The sequence below is a fragment of the Fistularia commersonii genome, chromosome 10 (genome assembly GCF_037954325.1).
Source record: "Fistularia commersonii isolate RoL2024-O1a breed Wild chromosome 10, RoL_Fcom_v1.0, whole genome shotgun sequence".
Taxonomy (NCBI): domain Eukaryota; kingdom Metazoa; phylum Chordata; class Actinopteri; order Syngnathiformes; family Fistulariidae; genus Fistularia; species Fistularia commersonii.
The window spans coordinates 17,691,934-17,713,164 of record NC_141293.1 but is presented as its reverse complement, the minus strand read 5'-3'; the positions used below and the strand labels follow the sequence as shown (position 1 = coordinate 17,713,164).

The 21,231-nt window shown below is 40.9% G+C and overlaps 2 protein-coding genes across 6 annotated transcripts; both read left to right on the top strand.

Moving 5' to 3' along the window:
- Positions 1 to 13: 13 nt before the first annotated feature.
- On the top strand, positions 14 to 13,680 carry nlk1 (nemo-like kinase, type 1). The gene is made up of 12 exons (XM_086154138.1): positions 14 to 659; positions 898 to 1,311; positions 1,952 to 2,081; positions 2,164 to 2,219; positions 2,996 to 3,102; positions 3,849 to 3,934; positions 4,811 to 5,020; positions 5,980 to 6,081; positions 6,999 to 7,085; positions 7,239 to 7,437; positions 8,150 to 8,243; positions 8,542 to 13,680. Exons 2-12 carry the CDS (start codon positions 1,004 to 1,006, stop codon positions 8,588 to 8,590), a joined length of 1,428 nt encoding a protein of 475 aa, XP_086010264.1. The 5' UTR covers positions 14 to 659; positions 898 to 1,003; the 3' UTR covers positions 8,591 to 13,680.
- A 774-nt stretch (positions 13,681 to 14,454) lies between these two features.
- Positions 14,455 to 20,886, top strand: LOC147230674 (ceramide synthase-like). 5 transcript variants are annotated; one of them, XR_015106725.1, is made up of 7 exons: positions 14,455 to 14,676; positions 15,022 to 15,105; positions 16,510 to 16,729; positions 16,830 to 16,925; positions 17,721 to 17,830; positions 17,908 to 18,579; positions 19,414 to 20,886. XR_015106725.1 is itself a non-coding variant. In XM_086154149.1 (6 exons), the coding sequence occupies exons 1-6, from the start codon at positions 14,558 to 14,560 to the stop codon at positions 18,119 to 18,121; spliced, it is 843 nt and encodes a 280-aa protein (XP_086010275.1). In that variant the 5' UTR covers positions 14,455 to 14,557; the 3' UTR covers positions 18,122 to 20,886. The 5 variants fall into 5 exon arrangements, 3 of the variants coding, with proteins under 3 accessions (XP_086010275.1, XP_086010277.1, XP_086010276.1); XR_015106724.1 differs by having other exon boundaries at positions 19,408 to 20,886; XM_086154149.1 differs by having other exon boundaries at positions 17,908 to 20,886.
- The last annotated feature ends 345 nt before the right edge of the window (positions 20,887 to 21,231 follow it).

Genomic DNA, 21,231 nt, shown 5'->3' with positions numbered 1-21,231 from the left:
ACTCCAACGGCTAGCCCGCTAGCTATAGCTGCCGCTGTGGAGGAGACAAGAAAACTCGCTTCGGCGGTGACATTTTAACGCAGGAGCTCCGCTGGATGGTTATCCGTCCAGAAAACGCGATTAAAACTGCACATATGGGACGCTTTTGCATCAGACACGACGCGATGAACAGCTAGCGAGCAGCTAAGAGCTAGCCGAGGCTAGATGATCGCCTTGCTAACAATCCAGCTCGTTCCGGGAGCTCCGGCGACGGACACCTCTACTCGGCTTTATCGCCGTCTTCCAGTCCGTCTCTATGTCATGCCACTTTTGCTTTAACCAAGCGTGGCCCTGCGGTCCAGTGCATGAAGATATCAGAGGAAGGGATTCTTTTTGAAGTATGTAGGTCACTATAGTCGCCTGATGATGGTTATGTGGGTCATAGCTATCACTGGGTTAGCCGAATAGCTAGCTGGAACAGCTGTCAAGCTCGGTCGCTAGCTTTATGCCGACAATAAATAATTTCAATAATTTCAAAGGCTATGGACGTGCCGATGTGAATGATTACTACGTTTAGCACAAACCTCTGTTAATGTCAGACGTAACATCGATTTAAAAGAAAAACCTGCCGATTTTTGTTCATTAGCAAAGAGTCAGCTGCCGAGCGGCTTCACGAACAGGTAAGGTCCGCTGTTTATAAACAAAAGGTAAATGTTTAAAGTGTTTATCTGTTTGTTGCTGCGCCACATGGTCAACCGTGCTGCATATGTTGGAGTTGGCATGTTTTTAATGCGAAAGAAAAGCTCAACAATTCGCAGTGTTCTAATTTCGTGGTAGCTATGCCTTTCTTCCTCTCGCCATCGCCTGTTTACATTGGTAACTTTGCATATACTGAGCGAGGACTTCCTGTGTTCGCAGAGGAACCCGCCGATCATGTCGAGCGTAGAGCCGCGTTTCCATCGCGTCTAGTCGGCCGGCAGAAGCTCACACCAAGCGGACTCTATCTGGCTTTGGAGATCAGACGATGGCATTTCACGGCGCAGGCCGGCAGACGGTTTGTGGCGACCTGTTTTCGGGCTCCGAGTTGGGTCACAAGTATTTCTGTGTCAACTCCTCCTGCGGAGCCCCTTCGACGGGGCTCAGCGCCACGCCGTGCCTGACCGGACCAACCGCCCCGGCCGGGACCCCGCGCCACCCCACCGCTCTCGGAGGAAGCACCGGCGGCGGAGCTGCCGTGCCCCAACCGTACAGTAATCCGGCCAGCGAGGTGCCCAGCCCCGCTGAGATGGAGCCGGACCGCCCGATCGGTTATGGCGCATTTGGCGTCGTCTGGTAAGAGAGTCTGCACTCAGAGTTCTGCACGTTTGATAATTCGGAATGAATAGTTTTGTGTGGAGCATTCAAACCTTCCAGGCACACATCGAGAATGTGCAAGTTCCCTTTTTTTTGACACAAGAAATCACAAGGCAGACCCCGGATCATTAATCTGATCTTGTTTGTAGCATTTTTTTTTAAATGCCATTTTTGGAAGTCTAACATTGTTTCCAAATCACGAGACACTAAGGGGAGAGAATTGCCTCATGCTTGAAAATGAAAAAGGAATCAACGGGTGTGTGAGAGTTGCTATTAAAAAAAGGATAAATCACCTCAAAGCCAGCTAGAAATGGGTGAATGTCATCACCAGAAGCCTATCAAATTGTGAAAGGCGACAACCTCGTATACAAAATCCCCTCTTTTGTCCCCACGTTATTTAGAAGTGATTGATTCATGCTTGATTTGTGTTACAATTTTGAAGGAACAATCATAGCCATGCAAGGCGAGTCAAGTGGTATTTGATTCAGTTTGACCGCTTTTAGCGTTGAATCCTACAAAACGTAGGGTTCTGATTTAAGCCTCTGGTAAAAGAATTCAACCGTTTCCAACCTCCTGTAGTATTGGAGGATCAGGGTTGATGAGGTGTTATTTCTTGCAGGTCGGTCACTGATCCAAGAGACGGTCGGAAGGTGGCTTTAAAGAAGATGCCCAATGTCTTCCAGAACTTGGTTTCCTGTAAGAGGGTCTTCAGAGAGCTGAGGATGTTGTGTTTCTTCAAACATGATAATGTAATGACCAGATGGGGTGGAGAATTTAAGCCTGATTTCTCAAAGGTGGTGGGGTGATTGAGTCTCTTTATCTTCCATGTAGGTGCTCTCAGCGTTGGACATTTTGCAGCCTCCACAGATCGATTGTTTCGAAGAAATGTATCCTTACACAGAAAGAAATGCTAATATGGCTAATATTTTTTGTCCTCCTCTACCCCTGTTTGAAATTTTACATGCTGGAATTGTGAACATTTTTCCACAAAGGTATGCTATTTAAATTTGCTAATCATTGCAGATGTATACAGTAATGTTAATTTAAAAAAAAAAAAAAAGCAGTGGTTTTTGAGACAGATAAGTGCATTTTTCTCATTTCTTCAAAGCGAATTGCTGTCTCACGTTTACTGAAGATTTCTGTCACGGCCAAGTTTTGCTCTATTTTTCCAAATTAACAAGTAAGGAGCCGCAGAATTTTCAAAAACAGCTGTTTGTCGTAAGGGGCAAAATTTGTGAAAAATTGTAAACATTTTGAAAAATGTATAAGAAACCAACTCTTACTTTGCTCAGTGAGATAATTGTGGATTTCTCTGAAATGATTTCAAAAAACATTTGCTCCATTTTTGGATATTTCTAGCAAACAGCCTCCTCTAACTTTGCTCGTCCCAGTTTCTCTTCATTAATTGTCATTGTTACGTCCTTCATTTGTCCACTTAATATAGCTGCTAGCCTCTGCACTAAAAGCAGCTCGTCACTGCAGATGTGACGGGGTGACTTCATTCAGGTTGTAATCTCTCTTCTATGGGCTTTTGTTAAGTATCTGTCCTTCCTAGCTGATAAATGCGACCTGAGCCTGGAGATGCAGCGTGATAGTGTGGGTGGAGGGTGGTGTGTGTGTGTGTGTGTGCGTGAGTTTTTCCTTGACAGCACACCACCCGCAGCTACGTGATAACAGAGCTGATGCAGAGCGACCTCCACAAAGTGATCGTGTCTCCTCAGCCTCTCACCACTGATCATATCAAGGTCTTCCTCTATCAGATCCTCCGAGGTGAGCCAGCACGCACCTGAAAGGCCAAAGTGTTTCAAGGTGTTATCCGTTGTTGTTGGGTACATACATTTTTTTTAATACTTTTATTAGAAATGTTTCATAATTGACTCCTATTGTTTAGCTTTTTACCTGACCTTTGGAGAAAAACATTGTAATTATTGCACATAAGAAAGAATGCCTCACAGTAGGTTGTAATAAATCAAAAATAAAGAAACTGCTGATTACTAGTTGTTGAGGTCAATGTAACTTATCGTGGAAATCAAGTGTTTTCATGTGGTATTTTCTGGACCACTGTGTTGATTCAAAACAAATTTGTATCACGGGAGACCGTCATCTCAGCAAGTATCAAATTGTTGTCCGAATAATTCAACATAACTTATCTATTCACGATTTTTCACACTTATCGACATCATGTAGCTTCATGAGAGACCAGTGTTTAGTCATCTGATTTGGTCTCCGTTGAATAAGCAGTTGCATAACAGTTGGAATTTATATTTCGATTTAGTTGTTATTTTTAACAGGACCTGATTGGTATGCATGGTTTATTATTGAAGACATGTTGGATCAGGATTAGTGGACTTTAAATTTTGCTGCAATGTCACAATTTTAAGCTTGGTCTTAGAATTCCAGCCCAACATTCCAGTAACAGTAAATTGTTTTTAATAGAACTAAAGGGGGAAATGACTTAGGAAATGAGAATTTTCTTGCGGTCAGAGTCAAGAGGTGACAATCGTGTTCTTCCTCAGGGTTGAAGTACTTGCACTCTGCTGGGATTTTGCATCGTGACATCAAACCTGGAAACCTGCTTGTCAACAGCAACTGCCTCCTCAAGGTAATTCTTGTAATAATAATTATAATACGAACGCGGCATGGCTCAGTCGGTAAGAGTAGTTGTCTGGGAATGCAAAGTTCCTGGTTCAATTCCAGAGCATCTGCGAGCATGTCTTTTGTTGTTGAGCAAAGCGTCAACCCCCTAACTGCGCCCGGGCGATGTTCTGTGGCTGCCCACTGCTCATGGTTCATACATGATGGGTTGAACAGAGAGGATTAATTTCCTCCAAAGGGATGAATAAAGTATTAGCCCCTCCCCCAATAATAGTCTGATATTTTCCCTCGTTCATTGCGGATAAGTTTTCAGATGCGGCCTTAAGGGAGAAAAACGTTTGAGAAATCTATTGTACTACAAAATAAATAAATGTACAAAATTACCAAAGCTTCAAGATAATATCATTTCCTGACTTTGCGTATTGTGATATCATAGCCTCATTATATTGTGAATGAAGAGATCCTTGGTAATCTAATGCTGTTTTGTCACCTGAGTTTTATAACGATATCATGGAGTTACTTAATTATAACCCTGAAGGCTCCCTGCTTTAAATACGGCTACAATGGTAATATCTCACCTACCGATACTGTAAATGTAATACCTCAATGTATTTTGAAACCAATGATATTGTATTGTGGGTCCTCTGTTAAACTATGTGGCTGTGGCAAAAAGCTCAATTGTAATGTCGCTAGAAGCAGACCCCACAGCCACAGCGGACGCTGTGCTGAATCCTGATCTCCAGGCACAAGGAATCCATGGTCTTCTTAGACGGCGATGCCAATAAAAAGCAGATTGAGGGCCTTTACCTGCCAGTCTCGACAACTCAAAAAAACATTATGAATTAGTCGTCAACATTCCAGATAATGTCTCCTGTCTTTCCAGATTTGTGATTTTGGGTTGGCCCGAGTGGAGGAACCAGACCCTTCGCGTCACATGACACAAGAGGTGGTGACTCAGTATTACCGAGCGCCCGAAGTGCTGATGGGTTGTCGGCACTATGGTTCAGCCATCGATGTGTGGTCAGTGGGCTGCATCTTTGCTGAGCTGCTTGGACGCCGCATCCTCTTCCAGGCTCAAAGCCCCATCCAGCAGGTGAGGTGCCCCCCGTTGTGGAAGAGCCGAGATCTACACTCATTTTAGTTTTCTTTCCCAGCGTGCATTGTGATTTTGAAAAACGATTTCACCAACTGTAGGTCAAACATTCAAGTAAAGTCTGATCATGTTTAACTGATAGAAATATGTTGCTAGTATTTTTTTGGGGAAAAATTCCTGGAAACTTAATTGTTTTCCTTTTAATTGATTTTATTCAGGTAATTTACTGGAACATTTGATGTCTAATTGTAGATCAGTGAACTACATGACTGACACAACATGCTGGGTTTACAGTTCTATCAGCTTGACAGAATAATATTTTCAGCTTCTTTGTGCAGATTTTCATTATTTTTGATCAGCATAACGAGACCAATGCCTGTTGTTGACTATTGTGTATGCCACAGCGCCCCACTAATACAAAGCCAAAGTTCTTGGGTTTCATTTAATGACTGCCAGCCTGCATAGGATGTTCTGCAAAGCACTGTGAATAAGCTCTGTTGTGTTTAAAGAAACAATTCAAGCAGAGTTGAAAGGGTGACTTAAAAAAAACAATACAAGTGGGCCGTACAGTCTTAAATCACAAATTGGCCAAATTCAGCAGAAGCTGTGAATAATGAAGCAATAGAAATGTGTCACGGTTAGCCTCTCCGATACATTGTTCCGTTTCTCAACCCTTTACTTTAGATACGTCCTGTACATTTTGAAGATAGATCACACTTGCTTTTCAATATATGAAGAATATCAGTCAAAACAAAGACTCTTGAGGTTTTCCTCCACCAAATATTGAAATGCCATCTAAAACAGTGTCTTTATGGATCTACTCAAAGTGTAGACACGAATGTTTAGTACATACAGAGGTTTTTTTTTTTTTGGGATGTAATTTCTTTGCTTTATAATTAAATTGTCATATTGCAGGAATGCCGTGTCTATCGTCTTTTTACCGTTTCTCCTTCTTCCAGCTGGATCTGATCACAGACCTGTTGGGAACACCTCCTCTGTCGGCCCTGGCGTCTGCCTGTGAGGGAGCCCGAGCCCACATCCTGAGGGGGCCGCACAAGCCGGTATGTGACTGTGTGGGCCGGCTTCTCCAACAACAAACCTCCCACAGTGCAGACTCCATGCTGATGCGTGACCAAGGGTTACTTCGGGTTTTCGTAACTGCTCTTTAAATATTTCCCATGGTGTGTGTAGATGTGAAGGGCTATTGGTACCGATGGCTCACATTTGAGTTTAGATGATCTAAGTCTTGCGGTTTGAAACACTCGCAATATGTTAAACAATTGAAAAAAAAAATAAACCGAGTTCTAAGAAGCGAACCGCAGATTCTCGTACCGAGAAGAGTTTTTGTAAAGAGTTAAAATGAAGTCCAGATTCCCATTAAGGAAATTTGCTTTTACTCCTACAGGGTCCATCAGTCTGCTAGCTCTGAAAACAATTCCACAATATCCTGCTGCTGAACAGGACCCACAGTGCCTTTCTCTTAATTTTGTTTGGTAGCTTTACATTTATTTTTCCTTATTCTAATTGAATTTCATTAAAAAAAACAAAAAAATCAGTCCTTTGTTTCCCATTTAGCTGCAGACCATTGAGTATAAGGGTACTATTGTGGTATTTTGAAACATATTTCTTCAGTGAGGTAACTTCTTTTGGCTATATTTGTCACACAGTTCATTTTCCATAGTGAGTTTCCTTGCAAGAAAACTGTAGCCTTTTCCATGATTTTTTTTTTAACTTAAAGTCATATAAAGAAAATGTTTTGCTCTGCAAAAAGTCAAGAAATTAAAAACCGAGACTCATTCTTCATCCTTTTGTCAAATGGAGCTCAGTGTAGCTGATAGTGATCCAGCTGTTTTTAAGAAGATGCAGCCACGGTGGTCGCATTACTTAATCTCGAACACAGAACAAATATTTCTCCTGTCAGTGCAACTAACTTTTGAAGAGAAGTTAAAGTGGCTGATAACAATTTTTTTATCCTCAGCCCTCCTTGTCCGTGCTGTACATGCTGTCTGACGGAGCCACTCATGAGGCGGTGCACCTGCTCTGCCGGATGCTGGTCTTTGATCCGGTAAGTTCACACTCTGAAAACACATACATGACACTTGGCTCGGAGTTGTGGTTTTTTTTTTTTTTTTTCAAAAATGCAGTTGGCTTCAGCTGAAAAAATAAAATCCCCAGGTTGTCAGAGTCAATGTTTTCCTCTTCATCCGTTGTCTCCCAGGCCAAACGCATCTCTGGCAGCGACGCCCTCTCCCACCCGTACCTAGATGAAGGCCGTCTGCGCTACCACACCTGCATGTGTCAGTGCTGCTACTCCGTTCCCAGCGGCCGAGTTTACACCCGGGACTTCGAGCCGGTCGCCGAGCGGCCGTTCAGTCACAGCTACGAGAACAGTCTTCTGTCCGTGTGGCAGGGTAAAGGTATGACCGAACAGCTGCTGCGAAAAGTTTTTCTCCTAGCAAGCAGAGTGGAAGGTTAATGAAATCCAAGGGCTTGTTAACTTTAAAATGGCTGGGAAAACGTAATGAGATGAGATGAGAGATGAGAACAACTTTATTTATCCCGAAGGAAATTGTTGTGCCAGAGTTTCAAGTGAAAAAACATACCAGTAATAGATAATAGTAGAAAGGAGGAAGAATAAGAAATACAATGAAATATGAATTGTCTTAACTGTTCACAGTAACTACAAAGATTGAAGATTCCCTGCGGCTGAGGGAAGAAATGCTAAGATTGCTAATGCTAATGCTAAGATTCAGGGGAGTTAGTCATTGTTACAAAACCGGAGGAGGTCATTTAATTAAACTGAGGAGGAAACCATACCATTGTTTCACACTGGTACAGACATTCTCTGTTAAAAAGCAGTATAACAAATTTTTTCAAGAGATTTTTTTTTACTCTGTGGGTAATAACTCGAAGATAAAGACAGAAATAGCGCAGAAACCGAGCAAATCATAAGCCAAAAGAAATAACCTAAAACCAATAAAAAAAAATTACTCATAAGTAAACAATTCCGAAAACATTACATCTAAGTTCAGGCAGAAATGTTGTTATAGTGATTAAAAAAAAGCAACTGATCAAATAAGGGATGTTCTAAGCAGTTAATCTGTTGTTTCTTTTTCTTTCCAACATCAGAGTTGATCCACCGCTTTATCACAGAGCACCAGCAGGGCAAGCGAGTGCCGCTCTGCATCAACCCTCAGAGTGCGGCCTTCAAGACCTTCATCAGGTGAGGAGCTCCTCAAAAACAGCATCATAGATTTGTTTTTTTTCTTTTTTGGTTTGTTTTTAAAATGAAAAGTTTTCATCTTGGTCTGCTTTGACAAACCTTTTAAAGTAAGACCTCCTGGCGACATCTGTGTGTCGTCGCTACACCTTTGTGTTTGGAAATGAAACCAGCATCAATGTGGCGTTTCTGTTTTATGCAAAAATATCATTTTTGAAGGTTCCGAATCTGCGCATCCCTAATTTTAGCAGTTTAGCTCGCTGTTGAATGCATCTCAAGGATTGTCGGTGTGTGTTCTTAGGTCAACAGCATGGCACTCGTCCAAGGTGTCCCGGAAGGAGGAGAGATGAACCTTTCCTGCCACTGTGACGAGCAACAACAATTTTCGGATGGATTTATTTGGCTGACGCGTCTAAAAACACCGAACAGTTTGGGTTCTTTTTTTTGTTTTGTTTTGGGTTTTTTTTTTTTTTTTTTTTTTTTTTATGGAGCTTTGGCGGGATGTGGGAAAACACAACCCTCACGACTTTTTAAATCAGTTGTTTTCTCACAAATATACAAAATACAGCTTCACCCTAAAAAGACCCAAACAGCTGATGCTTGAGGTGTTTCTGGTGCTGATTTAAAAAAAGAAAATGCTGCTGGTGTGTGCGTGCGCGCGCGTGTGTGTGTGTGTGTGAAAGAAAGAAACCGCAGGAAGAACTCGGTACTAGATTTTCCAGGCATGAAAGAGTTCTAATAGGTTGTTGCTTTGCTGATATTTGAAGTCATTCCAGCTCTGTGCAATACGGTTTAATTAAAAAAAACACTGAGTGTGCCCTGTTACCACCAGGTTTTGCAGGCACAAAGTTCAGGTTTAACCGCCAAACACGGCCAAGTTTTTTTTTTTTCTTCTTTTTGTTTTTTAAAACTGCATTTGAACTCATCACTCACTGCATTCCTGCCAGTTGGCGTTGGGGTGCGGCCTCAGTAATGCAATTTATCATATGTAGCAGGTTTTTAACCTCACCACACACACAATGGATTTTTTTTTTTTCCCAGCTTTTCTCGGTTTCAGTGTTCTCCCCAAACCCTGGGAACGCTGGGAAATACTGCTCATTCCTTTGCTTTGTTTTAGGGACACTTGTATTTTGAAAAATCGTGGACAGGAAAGAGTGACTTGCAGTGTTACAAATAGGGTTCCACAGACAGAAAGATGCCAAAATACTTGGCTTTTTCTCTTTTGTTCCAGTTTGACTTTGTGGACCCTTCACCCCCCCTCGAGTGTTTATGTTTTCCTGCTGAGCTCTAAGTCTGTGATTCCAGCAAATGAGCCACAAAGAGGACCTGATGTTTTTTTTTTATTTCTTTATTTATTGTGTGTCTGTTCCTCTTAAAAGCTTGGGGGGGGTAAACCAGACAAAAGTGATGCGGGTGTAAACCGCAGCCCTCCGCTCTCATACTGTAACTTTTTTGTCTTTTGTCATTCCCTAATTGTTGTTGGTTTACCCCACCACCATGCCCTCCCACCCCTCTCCTTGCCCCGCAGCTCAGAATCAGTTTAATGATCTGAGATGTAGTCGGTTGATATGCTGCTGTTTTATGTTCTGGTTCCTGTTCAGTCGAAGGCTCAGGTGTCCTGCAAAAAGACTTATGAAATGTACAAAACCCCATCAGGATGCACTTGCATCTGGGATGAGGACCAGTCTTGAGTTCAGTCTGACAGCAATTTAGTTTTAGTGTCAGCAACAGTCCAGGTGGTTAAAGAGACCTCTTAGTTGCTGTCGTTAACCTAAAGAGTGCGTTGTTTTTTTTTCCCATGTTGGTCGTTTAACCGTGTTCTGCCGGTGTCTGAAAATCCAGAAGTGGAAACACTTGAAATTGAAAGTCCAGTCTGATCTACATCAGTCACCAAATATTGCGGAGCTGCAGGGACGGCCCTCTACAGCTCAAGATATTGCCCCCCCCCCCCCCCCCCCCCGCCACAAACTACAACATAATTGGGTTAAACTTTTAAAATGAAAGCGATATGTAAATTCATATCCCCCCCTTGGAGTTGCCTCTCATTGCAATTTTTAATCCCACTGTACTAAATCTAATCTTGGTTTAAGCATCCAAAGTCTGATTGAACGCAGCACTATAATTGTCAATCCCTGGGAAACCATATTCAAGCACTCTTTGAGCAAAGTGTTTTTTCCATACCTCTCACTGAAAACAAAACATTTGACCTTTTTATTCTTTCTTCAAGTATAAACGTGTGAACCCAAGGGTAATCTTGGGTTTGAGAGTTTCCAGGTGATGTGTTTGCTTATCACCTTCAAACTTGCAGAGACTTGAAACATCAGACGCGCCAGTTTTGGACCGCGAGCCGGTGCTGCGACCCTCGGCCAGCCGCCGAACGGCTCTGGGAATTCTGCAACATTTGCAAAGCAGCCTGTTGCGTTTCCATCGAGAGGAATATTTCGAGAGTTTCAGACCAATTCCCGACGCTCCAGTATCAGGATATATAATGTTGCTTTTCAGGTAAATGACAGGCACTGCTAGTTACATTGAATATAGAAGTAAGAGGGAACGTTGCTGCCTGAATTGTTCTACATTTAAAAAAAAAAAAAAAAAAAGAACTGCTGAAGTATTAAATATTGAAAAAAGTGGACTGCTATTTAAGAAATTTTTGGATGTCGCATTTTCTCTAATTTTCGTTTATTTCTCCAATGCAGACCAAATAGTTACATTTTGTTTTGCTTGTGTTTTTGAGTCTGTAATACCTTTACCTCAGACTTTTATTATGCCTGTAATAACAGAACTTCTCTTGGCCACACTCCACTGACAATCCCAGTTTTTGACTCAATAGAAAGAATTTCCACTTTTACGTGCTAGAAATTGAAAAAAAAGAAAGGGGAAAAAAGTGTTTTAATGCAAGATGTATATTTGAGAACTTGTAGATTTTTTTTCTTTTCTTTTTTTAGAAAAAATATTATTTTACCTCCATTGGGATTTTTAAATTCTAAAGCTAAGTAGATTCTAGTCCCAGAGAAGATCCAAGTCCTTGCCTCTTTATAGAATTAATTTGCAGAAATGCAGATTTTTTTTTTTCATTCCCTTGAATATTTCTTCTATCCACAACAACCGAATAACGTAATCAGAAAAATTTGTGTCTTCACTTATGGTTTTGTTTGTGTTTGTTTTTTGAAATGCGCAAAGTTCTGCGGTGTGTTTGAAGTCTCTGCAAGCGTCATGTTTTTTTTTTCGAAAAGCATAAGGGTGAAGAGTGTGAGATCGAAGTGCAGAAAAGTGTTAATAAATCAGAGGAACGTGCCGCTGCTCCCTGCGTGGCTCCTGTCAAACTCAGTGCGGAGGCCCCGGGCTCACGAGTGGGCCCCTCGCCCGGCGGCTCCGTGCCATTTGGCCCATTTTTGACTGCAGGAACTTTGCCAGGAACCGTATTCGGATCTCAGGAACTTCTTCGATGAGGGTCGAGCAGCGGCGGCAGGCAAGCGCCTGACCTTCACGCCGCCGGTGTCGTCACTGATGCTTCTAGTCCTCATTCATTTTAACGGAAACTCACTGAAGGGGCCGCCTGGCCCCGTCTGGCCCCGGTTCCTGTTGCTCCTATTAATGTTTTCAGACTTGGAGGTTTTTTTTTTTTTTTGTGTGTGTGTGTGTGTGTTTTTGTTGTACATGCCCCCCCCCCCCTCCCTCCCCAAGGAGTGGTCCATCCTCTCAGACTCTTGATGATAAACCCTGAAACCTCAGCTCCTGGTCTGCAGGAACACAGCGAGTCCCCGAGCTGTAAATCTGCATGTGTATATTTATTATCCACGGAGAGCCTCTGGGTTTGAATGCTGTGCAATGGTTGTCGACGACGCAAACCTACATTTTATTTGTGGTCATTTTTTATTTAATTCATCTTTAGGAAGTGGTTTTTATTAGAGGTTTGTTTGTTGTGATCCAATTTTAAAGTTTTTTACAAGTTCAGCGTTTGGAGAACGTTTGGTTTGGAGCCATCGCCGTTTGGTCTCAATGAGACCATTAGTTCTTGGAGGAGCCTCCAGCAATGTGGACTATTTTTGAACTGTCATTTAAACTGCATTTTAAATGATTTACCCTTTTTAATTATATCAAATGTTTCCTGATTAATACAAAAAAATCCAGTTTAGCTTATTGGTACTTTTCAGAAATAATTTTTGTGTTCAAAAGAACCAATGTAAAACTTAAAAACACAACTTAAATGTGACCAGTGAATATTAAATTTTGATATTAAGGAACAAATTGTTCTACATTCCAAGGAAATTTTAACCCTCACTATTATATTCATGTCCACTTGCATTTGACTCTTTCCCATGCAGAGATTTTTTTTTTTTAGTATGCAAAACATAAGCTACTCGGCAAAAATCAAGTTTTGACATTTTCCTGTTCTACTCAAAGAGTTCAATAAGATTGTGTGTTAAGGTGATCAATAAATATTAAATTACTGAACAATGAACAAAAAAACAACGCAAATGACATCCATCCAAGAAGATGAGTGTCGTCCACATTTGCTGGCAAACCCAAGTAATTAATCGGCTGATTAAAAGGCGAAACGTACCGACCGTTCCTTAAAGCAGACGCTCCGAAGGCGGCGGCTCTCGACGCTCACTTTATTTCAGGCCACAAGTTATTTTGGAGGTTTTCGAGCCGGACGCCGCCGCTCCGAGCGTGGACTTGTGCGGATTTGTCTCCTCATTTTCACATCAGCTCCCTCGGCTTGAGAACGCACTTGCCAGTTTATTAGGCACACTGAAAAAAAACCCACAGCCTGTGTTCTGAATATATTACAGGAATATATATTATTATTATATTACAAGTTTGACACTTGTCACAATCAGGCAATTTTTATTTATTTTTTGTTTGATTCATTCAAGATTCTGTCACCCCGCCAGCTTCGCCCAGATATTACTTTTTTGAGTGACGCTTTTCAACAGAATCCAGTAAAAATGTGCATTCTACAAGTCACCCGGGGTCTGATGGTTAATCTGAGGGACAAATTTCAGGAGTGTAAGGAAGGATTTCTGTCCCGTTCTCCACGCTGGTTGTTTTCTTTTCCTCTGTTGTTGTGTTAGAGCAGTTTCACACCGGCCTGCTTGGTCCTCCCCTCCTCCTCGGCGATAAGACATTTGCCGCGACATCGTGTTGGTCGGACAGACAGATGGCCGGTCATCAGTAGACGTTAGGCTTGTTTTTCTTCTATGAAAAGAAACTTGATGTGTTTATGATTATGAATATAAAACTAATGTTTTAAACTGATGTTTGTCTTTGTTTAGCAGAATACTATTTTTCTTTTTTTTTTTTCCTCCTCTTTTTTTTTTTTTTTTTTTTTCGTTTTGACTTGTGTTCCCAACAAATACTTGAATTTCTTAAAGAAAATGTTTAGAGTTAAAGTAGTGAATGATGAATAAATAAATGGACACTGGATAATATTCCACATGCTGCTCCTTTCATACCTTTGTGAGCTTCTTTGAAAGTTTATGATAGAAATAGTGACTTTTTTTTTTTAGTTCAAGTTCAACAATCAGTGAAATAATGCAGGGGTTAAAATTGAGACTTTATGTTAAAAATGTCCAATAAAAATTGCACATTTATGATAGAAAGGTGAATGCATCATGTCATAAAGACCAATTTTAATGGGGGACACCAAATTTAAATTTGCAATTTTAAAAATGTAATCCAATTATATTTTGACTAACTGAAACAAAGACATTATCACAACCCTTTATAAACTATTTTAAATGTAATGTTTTTCTACATATAGCTTTAAATTGGAGATTTAATTTGCATGCATTTATCTCTCATAATTGCCAGTAAAACACAATCCTTACGGTTTCCCAGGCAATGTGGGTTTCATATGAAATCATTTTTAATCCCTCAAATGCAGCTATGTGTAAAATCATTTTCACAAATTCCTCTCAATCACTACCCTTTCCTATGATTTTGCGAAAAAAAAAACAAAAACCCTGACATAACTGGTCAAAACAAGGAAGTGGAATAAACAACTGCTCTGAATTAAAATGCGGATATAAATGTTCATCGTCTTAACATGATAAACTGAAGGGTTTTGTGAGTTTTACCAGTGGTTCTAATGAATGGATCTGATCCTTTTAATGCTCAGCAAGCCGCCGCGCTCTGATTGGTTGCTTGAAGCGTCCGAGCTCTTCAAATCCTCCTGACAGGTGGCATCTAGACGCCCCACCCATCCATTCTGCGATCTGTTGTCATCCAGCGCTCGTCCGGACACGGTGTCACACTCTCCTGCACAAACGTACACACACTCAAAACAAACACACACATACACACATATAGACATGCTGCGCCTACTGGCCGCAGGCTCGGCCTTCTTTCCTGGACTCTTCCTGCTGTCCAAACAGACTCTGAGACAGCTGATGGGATGGAACGAGGGGGACGCCGTCATCGTGTCCACACGGTAAGAAAGGAGAGCAAGTGGCGTGACTATCGAGTGTGAGGTTTCCGTATATCCGGGTCTCGGCATCTTTGACAGATGAAACTTTTGTTAAAAATGATCTAAACTCCACAGCAGAGACTTGCAACCTGCCTCGTGTTCAGGACCCTCAAGTTGACCTCCAGCAAATTTAAGTCTGCAAAAATATACCTCAAAATCTGAATTGGATTTTTTTTTTTAAGATCATAAAGGCAATTTTTTTTTTTTTTTTTTTTTGCTAAATGTGTTCATTTCTTATCGTTGGATTAAAAAAGTGTTATTCACCAGCTGTGTGTGTGTGTGTGTGTGATGTTGCTGTCGACCCGGCAGCTTTGTGTCATCCGTCCAGGCTGTGATGGCCTCTGTCGCCGGATGCATCATCGCCGGCTCCTGCAATGACCTTTTGGAGGATCGGTGAGTTTCTCCTAACTTTCTGAAACAAACTCCGCAGAGTTTGAACCCGCCTTATAAATCTGTGAGAAACGCTTTGCATCAGATGATCCAGACCCCTGTGGAGGATTTGTTTTGTAATTGTTGGTAAATGCGGGGGGTAAGGCGATTTAAAAACATTTTACATTATTTTAAAAATAAGCTGACATGAAACGATCTTCACGACAATAATGTTTTTCTAAAATATTGATATTTGGTTGAATGTAGCGCAACATCGCAACCCTTTTAGAACCCGTCCTGCAGATAAACAAAATTTGCATCTTCAGCAGAATTTCCATCTTTTTTTTTTTTTTTTTTTGCAATTCTAAATCCTAATTTTAATTTTGAATTAAGGACAACCAATACCTTGTATGAAAATATTACGAGCCCCCAAACCGAGCCGCTCGCGTCTCACAAGTGCGTGAGAATGTCGGCGAGTGTAATCTAATTACCAATCCGAGCCGAGTTATTTTCAGTCCAACGGCGAGGCTTCTAATCCTTCCTTCCGCAGGGGATGATGGGAAGTCGTGAGCGCTCCTCACTCATTTTACATTCAAAGAGACGAACCCCGCATTTGTTTATCAAATGAGCTACAGGTTCCGAAGCCTCAATACACAGAATTCATCGCGTATTAAAGCAATTAATAGGGATCTGTAAAACACAATAGAAGACGCCCAACAGCTTCGTCGTGGGACAAAGATGTCTTGAATACTAAAACACGTCAAGTCAGATTTTATTTTATCGCGCCCGATCACAACAGAGTAGTTTGATAACATCACTAATTGCATGATAAAATTCTTGACTCTCTTGATTTGGGTTGTGACTTTCTCCATGTGTAGCAGGTGTGATTAGCGATTATGATTAGTGCTATCGGTAATAGCTGTCATAATGCGATAATCACTTTAATATTCATAAAATAATTATGCGGTAGATCAAGCCACCCCAAGAAATTGGGAGAAAATGTGAGGTTACTATCACGCATCGGTGACGGGACGCAACAGCAGACAGGATGGGAAGAGTAGGAGGAATGAGCGAAATGCATCGTGGGATATCCCTCGGGAGAGTAAGCCTATGGCCTGGTGGTAACTGTAAGCTTTCTCAAAAAGGAAAGTTTTGAAGCCTGTTCTTATGCAAAGAGAGCTTTCCAACAGTAGAAAGCAATAAACAACCGTTGTTTCTAGTCCCATGAAGGTAATCAGAAGCCGCGATGTAGTGAATGACGTGTGCAAAACAGCGGTTATTTCTAATTCCAAGAAATTGACACGAACATCACAAGCTGTTGTCATTCGTATAAAGTTCAAGCAATGCTGTTCCTCATTCAGATCTCTTTTTATTTTATTTTTTCTCTGCAAAAATAATTTTCCCATTCCCCGTTTTTTTGTCTTGCAGACACTGGCTGACCGAAGCGTACGTCCTCTTCGCCACACCCTATTTCGCCTACGACGTCTACTCCATGTTCCTTTGCCACTGCCACAAGCAACAGGTCAAAGGTCACGAGGCGGCCGGCGCCAGGTGGACGTGCGCGGCTGTGCACGGTTACCTGCGCAGAGAGGCCCTCATGGTGCTGCATCACATTTTTATGGTGGTCTTCTGCTGCCCTGCATCCCTGGTAACCGTCGCCAACTTTATTCCAGCGTTACCATGGGAATGTTTATCCACGGTACCCATATTTGTGTGTGTGTGTGTGTGTGTGTGTGTGTGTGTGTCAGCTGTGGAGGCAGGGTAAAGGTGACTACTTTCAAGGGGTCTTGTTTCTTGCCGAACTCAGCACTCCATCCGTCTGTCTGGGGAAAATTCTGATCCAGGTTTGCAAACAGTTACATACGTCATTGAGAATTATTACGCTCTGCAAAGGTGACATTCTGATAATGTTTATATATTTCATGCGACAAAACGAATGCAAAAGTTCAGTAGATTTCCGTCTCTTGGGTTTAATGTCAGAGAAGTGGCTCTGATCCAAATTGAACGTTGTAATCGTGGAATAATCGCCGCCTCCGCCTTAATCCTCCTCGAACGGCACCAGCGAGGCTTTAATTTGTTCAGTTTTCAGTTTTCACAGATGAAACAGAACCTTTGACCACTCGAGGCCTTTAAATCCTCTGAATTCGCATCGCATTTGGGCACCTTTCACAAACTACAAAGGAAAAGAATCTGATTGAGCATCAATCCAACAATCTGACCTCTAAATATTCAAATTTAGTTTCAATAAAGAAAAAAAAATTCTTCCAAATTTTTTCTTTCCTGGTCATTTCTATATAGCTGATAATTTTTATATTAATATGAAGGTAATTTCAAGCCATTTCCATATTTGTTTGGGGTAATTTCTAGCAGAACTTCATTAATTTCCCTCTAAGCTGAATTTGATCTTTTTTATTGTTGAAATGTTAAACTTTTTTTTTTTTAATACCTAATTTTTGTTTTTAAAATTCCATTCATTTTAATTGAATTAATTTTATTTAATGCATGTTTTTTTTTTCTTTTATCGAATTCTATCCAAGTATTTTTATTTTGAGGAATACAATTAATTTTAGATATATTAGGCAAGAATAATACAACTCGCTGATTTTTTTTTTTTTTTTTTTTGTTACCTCCTGGGTCAGTACCACAAGCAGCACACCGTCCTGCACAAAGTGAACGGCGTCATGATGCTGATCACCTTCTTGGGTTGCCGGGTTCTGCTCTTTCCGTACCTCTACTTCGCCTACAGCAGGTGAAACCCCGTCCGCCGGTTTCACGGCTTTCAGATGATGGCGTCTACTGAAATCCGCCTTTTGGCGTGCGTTGCAGGTACGCCTCCATCCCGTTGTACCAGGTGCCCCTGGTGGCCCCGTGGCAGTGCAACCTGGGAGCCGCTTTGCTGTGGCCCCTGCAGCTCTACTGGTTTGCTCTCATCTGCAGAGGCGCTTTCCGCCTCCTCATCGGGCGTTCCGGCTCGCCGTCGCAACCCCCCGGCCCGAGCGACGGGCACGGGTGTCGACCGGGAGACGGGAAAAAGCTCTGAAAGACGTCGGACTGTAACGTCGACGAACATCCGGGAAGCAACGCTTCGGCGGAGGTTCGACGAGCGACGACGAGCGTCGTGGGATGCGGATCAAAACGAGAGCGGAGCGAGTCGAAGGCCTCGCCGTCCCTCGGGATCGGCGGCCGAAGGCCAAGAAAAGAGTTCGACTCTGAGGCTGAACGGTGACCTGACGGTGGAGGAATCCAAGGCGCGATGCGTTCAAACAGTGAGTTGTTGCTAAAAAGCCTGGATGCGCAAGGATCCAGTCCATGGTTTCGTAGACTGTGCTTTTTTTTTTCAAATTGAAGAAAATATGAAAACACACCGAGATCCAAGACTACATTTTTTTTTCCTTCTTATGAGTCTATCAACACGGAAAGCAGCTTTTATTTTTCCTTTTTTTATGAAGACCGATGAACCTCGGGGTCGACAAGGGCTCCTGCTGTCGTGTGATTCAGGTAATTTTGAAACTCATTTTCAGGTCTCCTTTGTAATGTCATTTTCATTTGGCTCATTTCTTCATTTAAAAAAACAATAATTTTCTAAAGCAATTCATATTGAGCCATTTTGTAGTTTTGAGATTTTCTCATTTATTTGAATTTGATTTAATTTTCAGGTTTCAGATTGTTTTAATGTTATAATAAACGATTTTAATTGTCAATCAACCAATCAATGAATCCCTTTTTTTACTTGATTATTAGAGAGTTATTATTATTATTACTATTATTATTACTATTATTATTATTATTATTATTATTATTATTATGTCCTTGCATAATGAATCAAGGACCAGTGATTTCTGTCAACATCATGGACCAAAGATTCACTCGATAACATTTCTCATTGATACCTTGATTGATTATTTTGGAAATAACCCAAATTATCAAATGCTCCTCTGATTTGAGTTCCCTGAAAATGTCTGGAAAATATCAGTTGGTTGTTCCAAAGCAGATAAAATAAAAATTCACAAGATACACATATTTATATATATAATATATATATTGTGTATTTAAATATACTGATTTTTTTTTGTAAGTTGAGCTGTTTTATATACATGGATGACTTTCCAACTTGGAGAAAATTATATTGAATATGTCAATCTTACAGATACTGCACCGGTGATATGAAATAAAGATCTGAAAAAGACAATAAGTACTTTAAATATATGATTATAAATAAAAGAGAGTAACTACTTGACTTTTGGCATTTACATAGTTTTCATGATTGTCCAAACAATGTTTTTTTTCTTTTTTTTTTTTGCTGTTGTTTTTTTTCTCCTCCTGGAGTCACAGAAACATTTGGTCTCGTGTTGAATCCGAACATCTGCGCGGCTCCAAGTGAGACGGGACGACCCGGCAGAGTTTGAAGGTCATGAAGTGCAAAGACGCGCCACTGAGTCTCTACAAGGATGACCTTTAACCCCGGAGGAGGGGCCGGGAGGCACAGGTGGAAGATGAAATCAAGTTTAATAATTACTGGAAATAGCCCATCTTATAATAGCTCCAACATAAAACTATCAGCTGGAAAAACATTGCAATTTAACAATTCTTATTTTATTGTTTTCAAAAGCTTTAATTCTGTGTATTCATGGATTATTGTGGGTTTGAAACAACATCTCTGCACGTGAATCGTTTAACTTTATCGAGTCTGTGCCCACCCTGTGTGCAGGGTAAACTGCAAAATTCATGAATGAATCAGTCAATGAATATAGAAAGATTTATTCCTGGGAAGAATCATAATGTATGGAATGAATACAGTGACTTTGTCTGTACAGATTTATTTAATCGCTAGGTTTACATAAGAAACCGTGGTTGATGATGATGTAAATAACACACGTTCCCTCTCTTCTAAATGCAAACATAACGGGCACGGCTGTGGGGATTAACGTGGCCGCCTCGCAACGGGAAAATAAATATTTAGCCAAGAAGAAATGTAGCCATGCCAATAAATCCCTTTGTCATCAGACAGAGATGGTGGAGGAGTTGTATGATGGGGGAAGCTGGTTTCTATCCCGCGTGGTAAACCGGGAAGGCGTGCCGGTTGGTGCCGGTTGGAGGTCAGCCGTCACACTGGGTCTCCTTGGATTTGTTGATGTGTGGTATTTTTAAGAATATATCGAGCAATGGAGGCTCTAAAAGTACCCTCTAAATGTTTTCTAAACAGTTCAGCACCTTCCTCTTGTCATTTTGCAACATCCGTGATTCATCGCAAAATGTAAAATGATCGCTTCTCATCCTTTTTTGCAATCAGCTCTGCAAAATTTGTGATAGCTTTAGTGGAGATGCTTGGATATACATGTCGAACTTCAATTTCCGTGCAAAGAATCCATCCACTACCTAAGAGTTTAAGTGAGCATGTTTTAGAAAATCAAGGGGCTCCATTAGGATGGAAACCCAGTTTAAAAGGACCTATTTCATATTCATCATCAAAGTTAAAACTGTATAAAAATAGACCGGCAGCAGTGGTGCAGCTGAACGGGTGTCCAGGGGAGAAACACCACTGCAAAAGATGTGAGGCAGAGCCAGGATGTTAGAACTGAGGGTCAGAGTTTTTCTGCTCTGTGCATCAAACACACACTGTAATCTGTTAAAAGAGGCAGAGACTTCAAATTCTAAATGGAAACAGATGTGCTGGATTACTGGTATGCATATTATTATATCATATTATATTACAGTCTAGGGCTAATGATCTTAAAAAAGTGAGTGAGACATAAAAAGATTTACATCGTTCACACTGCATTTAATTATGGATTGCCAAAAATAAGAGACTATATATTGTGCGTTTGTGTATGTCTGTATGTATATATACACACACACACACACACACACACACACACACATATATATATATATATATACATACATACACATATATATTTGTGTGTGTGTGTGTGTGTGTGTGTGTGTGTGTGTGTGTGTATATAAATATACCTGTATGCATAAATGTATATTTATGTGTATAAATATGTATATCTATATTTAGGTATATTTATGTATGTATATGCATATATGTAAATTTGTGTATGTCTGTATATATACAGATATATATATATGTATATATTTATCTACATATATATGCAGATATATACACATACACATGTATATATGTAT